This window comes from Petaurus breviceps, unplaced genomic scaffold (assembly GCF_028583685.1).
Source record: "Petaurus breviceps papuanus isolate PSGF00001 unplaced genomic scaffold, PetGlider_PUasm1.0 166, whole genome shotgun sequence".
In the NCBI taxonomy this organism is placed as follows: domain Eukaryota; kingdom Metazoa; phylum Chordata; class Mammalia; order Diprotodontia; family Petauridae; genus Petaurus; species Petaurus breviceps.
Window position 1 is genome coordinate 477,102 of NW_027185737.1, and position 11,212 is coordinate 488,313.

The 11,212-nt window shown below is 35.6% G+C and overlaps 1 protein-coding gene across 1 annotated transcript in view; it reads left to right on the plus strand.

The window, feature by feature from the left end:
• Positions 1–781: 781 nt before the first annotated feature.
• The window catches only part of GARIN2 (golgi associated RAB2 interactor family member 2), a 61,587-nt gene continuing 51,156 nt past the window's right edge, over positions 782–11,212 (plus strand). The window contains exon 1 of the mRNA XM_069082446.1: positions 782–972. Coding sequence (XP_068938547.1) covers positions 823–972 — 150 coding nt within the window. The 5' untranslated portion in view covers positions 782–822. The remainder of the gene's footprint in view (positions 973–11,212) is intronic.

The following is an 11,212-nucleotide window of genomic DNA, read 5'->3' on the forward strand; positions in this document are numbered from 1 at the left end:
CTTCAAGCCAAGAATTCTATCTACTGCCCCACCTAGCTGCTGGGATATGAAATAAACCCACACAAATCATCTGCATTTCTGTAAATTGCCAACAAAATTCAGCAGGAAGAGATAAAAAGATAAATTCCATTTAAAATAACTACAGACAGTATAAAATACTTAGGGATCTACCTGCTAAGATACAGGAACTATATGCATGCTTATCACACAAAGAAAGGCAGATTTGAATAACTGGAGAAATATTAATCACTCATGGGTAGCCAAGCCAATGATATAATAAAAATAATAATGCTACCTTGTATCTTCTTGTTATATTCCTATTGAAGATGACCTTTGTTGGCTCAAATTTCTCCCTCCTTTGCATTTTGCATCATATTTGCTTGGTTATGTATGTGTTTCATGTTCCTTCTGTTTTCTCATTAAATTGTGAAATCCTTAAAGGGATAGGGATAGTGTTATTTTTGTAGTACCCCACTCACTGCCTTGAATTTACTAAATGTTTATTAAACTAAAGTGAAGCAAACCAACCTGAATTGAACAAACTCTGAGTCCTCTGTCTCTGGTGGAGAAAAGGAAAAAGCTAGGTGGGGGACAGGAACTGCTATCAGCCAGAGAAAGGACTTGCAGAGAGAGGATGTATAAGAACTCTCACAACTCACAGCTCTGCTATTTGTCAGGGATCATCTAATGGTTATGTTAATGCTTGCTTTACTATCAATTATTTCCATTTCCATTTCAAATATAAGTAGATACTTAATTTTAAATGAGCAAATATTTCTCTGCTGTCTTGATAGTGTTTTGTGTTTGTATTTTATAGGAATCATGAAGAAAACCAGTTCTTCCTTATGGAGCAACGAAAGTGGTTCAGTTTCCACAGAAAGAAACTCTAATAAGGGAAATCTTCAGATTATGTTGGATGGAGGGGAATATGCTCCTTTCACATCTCCTATGTTAGAGAGCAATTTTATTCAGGTAAATTACACTTTAGTTTACAATTTAACTCCAACAGCTTTTATAATCAATTTCTTTAATCTATCATCTATTTTCTAATATATAATCACCCATAGTAGTTCCTGTTCTTTAAAAAAAGTTAGATCAAAACCATCAAAGAGAATGATTACATCTGGCTATCCATCCCTTTCTTTTTATAATATATATTAACTAACAATTTAAAATCAATACCATTCATTGTTTGACCATAGTTTTGCCTTGATTATGGTCTTCACATAATTGTCATCTATGTCATTCTAATGGTTGTGTTTTCTTGAATCTATATTAATTCCTAGAGGTTTTTACCATGCTTCTCTGAATTCTTTAGAGCTATAATTGTATCCCATTACATTCATATGCAACAATTTGCTCACCCTTTTCCTAATCTTTGGGCAAAAATTTTTTTTGCATTTTTTTTTTGCAATGGTAAATAGTACTGCAGGGGCGGCTAGGTGGCATAGTGAATGGAGCACTGGCCCTGGAGTCAGGAGGACCTGAGTTCAAATCTGGCCTCAGACACTTGACACAAGAAACTAGTCGTGTGACTTTGGGCAAGTCATTTAACCCCAATTGCCCTCCAAAAAAAAAAAAACATAAACAGTACTGCTATGAAATATTTTGGCACATGTGGTGCCTGACCTTGATCTCCTTACTTATCTGAGATGTTCTACTGATTTAATTTTCTATCTTTTAACCAGTTTCTGATAATTTTAATAATTATTATTTGTAATATCATTTGAGATGTGGTAATGGAATCAGGAAATTCATTACAATTTTTAAAAAATTATTTCCCTTGATATCCTTGACTTTTTGTTGGTCTGTATAAAGGTAATTATTACTTTGTCTAATTCCATAAAGAATCTCTTTGGTAGTATGAAAGGTAGAATACTAAGATGAATATTACTGTTATTCATCTGTCAGCTATCTCTTAGATTATTTATTTCCCAGATTTTTTTTTCATTTTGTAGTTATTATAAAGATTAACAACTGTTTTAAACTTTCCTATCTTTTCCTCCCAGATTTTGTTGATAATACATGGAAATGCCAATGATTTCTACAGTATTGGAGTAGAAAGACATTAAACTCTTACAATGTGACAAATACTGTGCTCATAGATGTATTTCTATCTCGCTATTTTTTTCTGAATTGATTGCTTCAATTGGCTTTTTCATTAATTCTCTAAGGTTTTATAAGTAAACCATTTCATGTGTGTATATATTAACAAATGGACATAAGGTTTGCCTCCTCTCTGCTACTGAATATATCTAGTTTATGGTACTGCCTCATTTTCATCACACAGAATCCCTCTCTTCCTTCAAGACTCAGTTCAGGTATCATTTTCTACATGAATGTGTATTCCTGACACCCACACACACACCTGTTATTTACCTCCCTCCCTAATTACCTTTAATTTAACTAATTTATACTTTGTAATATGTGCAACAGGTTTATTGATTCTCCATAGGTAGGTAGGACCAATATAATAAAAATGACAATGTTACCTAAACTAATTTATATATTCCATGCCATCCCAATTAAATTACCAAAAAATTATTTTACTGAGTTAGAAAAAAACAATAATAAAATTCATTTGGAAGAAAAGGTTAAAAATATCAAAGGAAGGGGCAGCTAGGTGGCGCAGTGAGTTAAAGTACCAGCTCAGGAGTCAGGAGGACCTGAATTTGGTTCCAGCCTCAGACACTTAACACCCACACAAAAAAACTAGCTGTGTAACCTTGGGCAAGTTACTTAACCCCAATTGCCCTACAAAAGGCAAAAAAAAAAAAATGAATATCAAAGGAACTAAAGGAGGGAAAAATATAAAGGAAGGAGGTTTAGCAGTATCAGATCTTAAATTATGTTATAAGGCAGTAATTATCAAAACTATCTGGTACTGGCTAAGAAAATAGAAAGGTATATAAGTAGAACAGAGTAGACAGAACATTTATAGCAGTAAAGGACTAATAACCTTTTGTTTGACAAGTGTTTGGGGGATAAGAATTCACTATTTGGTTTTTAAAAAAATTGTTGGGAAATCTAGAAAGCAATCTGGCAGCAATTGGTCAGACTTATATTGTACCATTTACCAAGATAAGATCAAAATGGATACATAACCTAGATATAGGGAGATATTAAGGAAAATCTGAAGAACAACCTACATATTACCTATCAGACTTATGGATGGGCAAACAATTTATGAATGAATAAGAAATAGAGAGCATTGTAGGTGCAAAATGGATAATTTCAATTACATCAAGTTAAAAAGGGTTTTGTGTAAATAAAACAAAAGTAGTCAATATCAGAAGGAAAGCAGAAAATTGGGGGGGGGATTTATACACAATTCTTAGATAAAAGTCTCATATCAAAAATATATAAAGAACTTTGTCAAATATTTAAGAATATGAATCATTCCCTAGTAAATAAATGGTCAAAGAATATGAATAGGCAGTTTTTCAATGAAGAAATCAAAACAATCTATAGTCATATAAAAAATGCTCTAACCAAATCATTATTGATTAAAGAAATGCAAATTAAAACAATCTTGATATATCATTTTACACCTATTAGATTTGCTAAAATGTTTGAAGGCAAAAGCAACAAATGTTGGGAGAGATATGGAAAAATTGGAACATGAATTTACCATTGGTGTAACTAAACTTGATCCAAACATTTTGGAAAGCAATCTGGAATTATGCCCAGAGTTATTAAATTGCCTATACTCTTTGACCCAGCAATCCCATTACTACCTCTGCTTCAAGAGATGATTAAGGAAAAAGGAAAAGAAACTATATGTTCTAAAATATTTATAGCAGCTCTCTTTGTAGTGGCAAAGAATTAGAGATTCTCCAAAATGGTTGGATCAAGTTCACAGTTCCATTAACAATGAATTAGTGTCCCAACTTTTTCCATACCCCTTCCATTTGAAACTGATTTATAATAATGACCAAACTAGGCCTCAGAGAAAAGGTGTAAAGGAAATCTTCCTTCTTTTAAGAGCTGGCTGTGGATGGTCGCATGCTGTGGGACAACGTTGATATATTGCTTGATTTTATTGAATTGCTTTTTTTCTCTTTTTAAAATTATTTGTTACAAGAGATGGTTTACTGGAAAGAGAAAAGTGAGTATCTATTCAGAAATTAGGATGATATAAAAACAAAGTACATTTCATCTATTTTAATTTTTTAAAAATTTACCTACTGGGGAGGCAGAGTCAAGATGGCAGAGTAGAAACAGGACTTCCACAGAGCTCCAGCTGTCACCTCCTCCAATTCATGTAAAAAATGACTCTAAACATACTTTGGAGCTACAGAACCCACAAAATGACACAGAGAAGCTAACCTCTCACTGAAGACAGCCCAGCAGGCTGGCAGGAAGCATCCAGCATAGCATGTTGGGAGCCCAACCCAGCCCCACATAAGTCCGGAGGATTTAGCCTCAGGGTGGCCACAACCAGCCACTGGCTGGAGGGAATTCAGATCACCAGCAGCTGTGGCAGTTTCCAGAATTATCAACCCATAGATGCTAAGGACAAAGTGAGAGGTCAGTGCAGTGTGGACTTTGGGACCTGGGAATTCAGGAGTGAGATCTGGCCTTTGCCCCTGGGGCAAGAATCAGCTGAGGTGTGGTGGACATGCAGCCACTGCCATGCAGATGCTTCAGAGCAACTGGCCTGAAGATTGTAGGGGACCAAGCAACCAGTCTGAGGGGTAATTGCTTTTGCTTTAACCTGCTTGGATCTGGATGACTCTCTGGGGTGGAGGTCCTGGGGTGCACGACCAGTGTGTCAGAATGTGTGGAGGCTTCTGAGAGGACAGCCAACTAACAGCTCCAGCAGCTGAGAAAACTCCAGAAATCTGGGACAAAGCTCCCCCCTCTGGTAGCAGAGTTCTACTGTGGTAAAAAGCTCAAAAGTCAAGTAATTGAATGGCAACATGAACAAACAAGGGAAGCAAGGCAAGCACAGTGGTCCATCTTTGGATTCCTTTTTGGGGTACAAAAAGGATAGGGGCATGGATCAGGAGGAAGTTAGGGAAGTCAAGACCTCCTTCATGAGAAGCTCCCAAGAAAAGAAAAAGCTGCCTACAGGCCATAGAGGAGCTTAAGAAGGATTTTGAAAACCAAATAAAAGAAGGGGAGGAAAAAATGGGAAGAGAAATGAGAATGATGCAAGAAAATTATGAAATGAGAGTCAACAATCTGACTGAAGAAAGTAACACCTTAAAAAGTAGACTAACTCAAATGGCAAAAGAGGCTCAAAAAGCCAATGAGGATAAGAATGCCTTAAAAAGTCGAATTTGCCAGTTAGAAAAAGAATCTCAAAAGCTCACTGAAGAGAATAATTCCTTCAGCATTAGGTTGGAGCAAATGGAAGCTAGTGACTTTATGAGAAATCAAGATACTATTAAACAGATCCAAACAAATTTAAAAAAAAATAGAAGGCAATGTGAAATATCTCACTGAAAAAACCACTGACCTGGAAAATAGATCCAGGAGAGATAATTTAAAAATTATTGGACTAGGGGCAGCTAGGTGGAGCAGTGAGTAAAGCACCAGCCCGAGTCAGGAGAACCTGAGTTCAGTTCTGGCCTCAGACACTTAACACCAACACACAAAAAAACTAGCCGTGTAACCTTGGGCAAGTTACTTAACCCCAATTGCCATTCAAAAAGCAAAAAAAAAAAAAAAATTGGACTACCTGAAAGCCATGATCAAAAGAAGAACCTAGAAATCATCCTTCAAGAACTTCACAAGGAAAATTGCCATGATGTTTTAGAATCAGAGGGCAAAATAGAGGTTGAAAGAATCCACCAATCACCTTCTGAAAAAGATCCCCAAAAGAAAACTCCTAGGAATATTATAGCCAGGTTCTGAAATTCCCAGATCAAGGAGAAAATATTAGAAGCAGCCAAGAAGAAACAATCTGAATACTGTGGAAACACAATCAGGATAACACAGGACCTGGCAGCTTCTACACTGAGGGATCAAAGGGCTTGGAATATGATATTCTGGAGGTCAAAGAAGCTGGGATTAAAACCAAGAATCACCTACACAGCAAAACTGAGTATCATGTTTCAGGGGAAAATATAGTCATTCAGTGGAATAGAGGACTTTCAAGCATTCTTGATGAAAAAACCAGAGCTGAATAGAAAATTTGACATTCAGATACAAGAAGCAAAAAAAGCATGAGAAGGTAAACAGGCAAAAGAAATCATAACAAACTTATCAAAGTTGAACTATTTACATCCCTACATGGAAAAACGATAATTGTAACTGATGAAACTTTTCTCACTATGAGAATAGTTGAAGGGAATATAAATATACATACCTACACATACACACACACACACACACACATATGTCTATGTAGGAGGGTATATGGGCATATGAACACATATGTAAATGTGTGTATATATGTGTACAGGTATACATAGTTAGAGGGCACAGGACCTATTGAATAGGAAGGGATGATACTTAAAAGGTGAAATTAAGAGGTGACAGAGGAATATAATGAGAGAAGATGGGGAGAGACAAAATGGGGTAAATTATCTTATATAAAAGAGGCAAGGGAAAATTGTTACAATGGAGGGGAAGAACAGGAAGGCAAAAGGAAACGAGTCAACCTTATTCTCAAAGAATTTGGCTTAGGGAGGAAATGACATACACTAAATAGGGTATTTCACCCTACAGGCAGGAGAGTAGGTGGGAAGGGGGATGAAAGGGGGGATGATGGAAGGGAGGGCAGGCTGGGGGGGAGGGAAGTTGAAAGTACCCCCTTTTGAAAAAGGACAGGATCAAAGTAGAGAAAAGAACAAGTGGGGGTGGGATAGGATGGAGGGAAATATAGTCAGTCTTTCACAACATATCCACTATGGAAATGTTTTGCATAGCTACAAATGTACAACCTATATTGAATTGCTTATCTTCCCAGTAAGGGTGGTTGATGAGGGAGGTAGGGAAAAAATTTGGAATTCAAAGGTTTAAAATCAAATGTTTAATATATATATAATTTGTATTATTTTACATGTAACAGGTAAACAGGCACTGAAGCATAGAGATTAACTGTGCCCTACTGGAAAGTCGGAGCGGGGATGGGGGAAGATATGGGAGAGAGCAGATTGGGTGAGGTGATATTTAGTGGGATCACTGTTTTGGGGTTGTGGGTAGGAGAAAAGTGGGGAGAAAATTTGTAACTCAAAATTTTGTGGAAATGAATGATATAAACTAAAAAATTTAAAGTTTTTTAAAAAAAGAAAAAATTTTACCTACTAGGTACAAATGGAAAGGTTCTAGGAAACATTTAGCACTAAAATGCTAGTGAATAACTAATGGAAAAAATTGGTTTTAAATGTACTAGATGCTAAAAAGTGTCAAAGTGACTCAATTCTACAAAATCCCACAAAAAGGAAAATACTCAACTCTAAGGTAGGAATGAGACAATGACAAGTAAATTCTGTTATTTGTCTGGGTAAAGGTGGACAGGAAGCCCCATAAACCCATCTTCTGATACCACTGTTATCACTTTCAAAATCTGGGCAAAAAATGTGTAAAGAGGGGCAATTAGGTGAAGCAGTGAATAGAGCACCAGCCCTGGAGTCAGGAGGACCTGAGTTCAAATCTAACCTCAGACACAACACTTACTAGCCATGTGACCTTGGGGAAGTCACTTAATCCTAATTGCCCTGCTTTTTCCCCTCCAAAAAGTTAAACAAAAAAAAATTAAAAAGAAAAAACCCCCTACCATCAGCATAACCTCACCAATGACATCTGCGTATTAGACCTTCTACAACTCTAACACAGATATAGAAAGGTTTTGTTTAACTAGTCCTCAAATTCTAAAGTGCTCACCCTCAGAAAATGAGTCATGATGTGAAGGTACTTTTTGTGGAGGTACTTTTTCTTCTACAGACATCTTAGCCCTGTGTTAATCCTGTTTATCATTTTTCCCTTTTATCATTTAAGGCAATCTGATAGGTAGGAGATATCTCAAAGTTGTTTTAATTTGCATTTCTCTAATCAATAATGATTTAGAGCATTTTTTCACATTTTCATAATTGTTTTGATTTTTCATTGTAAAACTGCCTGTTCATTTCCTTTGATCATTTTACCTATTGGGGAATGACCCATATTCTTACAGATTTGACAAAGTTCTTAAATATGAGATATGAGACTTTTACCTGAGAAACAATCTTATAAAATTTTCTCCCAGTTTTCTGCTTTCTTTTTAATCTATGCTACATCAGTTTTATTTGTACAAATCCTTTTTGATTTAATATAATCAAAATCATCCATTTCACATCTCACAGTGCTATCTCTCATTTATTCATAAATTGTTCACCTCTTAAGTCTGATAAGTAATGTGTTCCCATGTTCTAGTTTTTTTATATCTCCCTGTATAGCTAAGTCATGTATCCATTTTGACCTTAACTTGGTAAATAGTTTAAGACATTGAGCTATACCCAACTTTTGCCAGACTTCTTTCCAGTTTTCCCAAAAATTTTTACCAAATAGTGTATTCTTATCCCAAAAGTTAAAACTTTATATTTCTTAAACACAAAGTTACTATAGTCATTTGCTGCTATAAATTGTACGTCTACTCTGTTACACTAAGGTACCTTTTTATTTCTTAGCCAATACCAGATGGTTTTGTTAATTATTATCTTGTAAAATCTGGTATTGCTAAATCTCCTTCCTTTAAATTTTTTCCCATTAATTCCTTAGACATTCTTGACCTTTTGTTCTTCCAAATGAATTTTATTATTTTTTCTAGATCAATAAAATAATTTTTGGTAGTTTAACTGAGAAGGCATTGAATAAATGTATTAGTTATTAGTTTAGGTAGAACTGTCATTTTTATTATATTGGCTCTGCCTACCCATGAACAATTAATATTCTCTAGTTATTCTAATTTGACTTTATTTATATAAAAAGCTCTATAATTATGTTCATGTAGTTCCTGGGTTTGTCTTGGCAAGTATACTCCCAGTCATTTTATACAGTCTACAGTTATTGAATAAAGAACTGGCCCTGGAGTCAGAAGGACCTCAGTTCAAATCCTGCCTCAGACACTTGACACACTTAATAGCCATGTGACTTTGGGCAAGTCACTTAACCCCCAATTGCCCTGCCTTCCCTCCTCCAAAAAAAAAAAAGAAATGAGTGTTGTATTTTGTCAAAAGCTTTTTCTGCATCTATTGATATGATCATATGACTATCTTTATAATATACCTTTATCTATTGATATAATCAATTATGTTAATAGTTTTCCTTATGTTAAACCATCCCTGCACTCCTGGTGTAAATCCTACTTGGTCACCATGTAAATTCTTTGTGATAAATACAATTTATTTTCAAATAATCTTCTCTCTAAATTCCTTCCACAATGGTGCTTTTTCTTCAGCCAGGATACAAGATACTAGAAACCTTAGACTGTCAAATATTTTAGGGAAGGGAAATGGAAGGAAATAAGCATTTATATGGCCCCTACTAAATGTGAGGCACTTTACAAATATCTCATTTGATCCTCACAACAGCCTTATAAGGTAGGTGGTGCTATTATTCCCAATTTACAGTTGAGGAAATTGAGGCAAACAGAAATTAAGTGACTTGCCCAGTCAAAGATCTAGCTGGTGTCTGAAGTAGGATTTTAATTCAGATCTTCCTGACTCCCAATCCAGTGCTAAATCCACTCCACCATCTAGCAGCCCATAAATATTGTGGATACACTACCACATCATAAATTTTTTACAGCACTGGAAATTCAATAAGTACATGTCTTATAGAATTAAGTCCCCTCCTCACACAATTAAATCAGTTATGCCTGAACTAAATACTATCCAATCTCCTGGAACAGAGAGTAAGTGATTTTTATCTCTTCCATTCCATATTCATAGTTAATTTCCTCTTCCTTTCTTCTCACCTACCTGCACACACATGTTTTCAGGTCAATGATACTGTAGCTAGGTTTGTTTGTTTTTTAATTTATTTATTTGTTTACTTTTTAAGATTTTTTACAAGATTCAGTTCCACAATACCTTGAGTTTGAAATGTTCTCCCATCTCCCTCTTCTCACTCCCCCTCCCTCCCATGGTGGCATGCAATCAGATATAGGATCTGCAAATACCTTCACATTAAACATTAGTCAAGCTGTAAAGAAATATAATAATCACTGGAATGTGGGAAAGAGGAAACAAAACAAAACAAGAAAAAGAAAGAGAGCAGGTAGTTTTCTTCAATCTTCATTCAAACTCTGTAGTTCTATCTCTGGATATGGACATCTCTTTCTATCATGAGTCTTTTGGAGCTGTCTTACAACCTTGCATTGCTGAGAAGAATCAATTCTATCAAAGTTGGTTGTCACACATACATTGTGTCTGTAATTGTGTCCAAATTTCTTCTGATTCTGCTCTTCTCACTCAACATCAGTATGTATAAGTCTCTCCAGTCTCTATAAGTCTCTTATTATGAAGTCCATCTGCTCCTCATTTCTCATAGCACAATAGTATTCTATTACATTCCATTACATTCATAAGCCACAACTTGTTTAGCCATGCCTGAACTGATGGGCATCCTCTTGATTTCCAATTCTTTGCCACCACAAAAAGAGCAGCTACAAATATTTTTGTACATACAGGGCCTCTTCCTACTTCTATGATCTCTTTGAGATAAAATCCTAGAAGTATTATTGGTGGGCCAAAGGTTATAGTTCCAGATTGCTCTCCAGAATGGTTGAATAAGTTCACAACTCCACTAACAATGTATTAGTGTTCCAATTTTTCCACATCCTGTCCAGCAATTATCATTTTCCTGTTTTGTCATCTTAGCCAATCTGACTGGTGAGAGATGGTACCTCAGAGTAGTTTTAATTTCCATTTCTCTAATCAATAGTGATTTAGAGCATTTTTTCATATGCTTATAGATATCTTTAATTTCTTCCTCTGAAAACTACCTTTTCATATCCTTTGACCATTTATCAATTGGGGAATGACTTGTATTCTTATAGATTTGACTCAGCTTTCTGTATGTTTTAGAAATGAGGCCTTTAAGGGGAGACTAGGTGGCACAGTGAGTAAAGTGCCAGCCCCAGAGTCAAGAGGACCTGAGTTCGGCTCAGCCTCAGACACTTAACACTCACACAAAAAAAAACTAGCCATGTAACCTTGGGCAAGTTACTTAACCCCAATTGCCCTGAAAAAAAAAAAGGCAAAAAAAAAAAAAAAAAAAA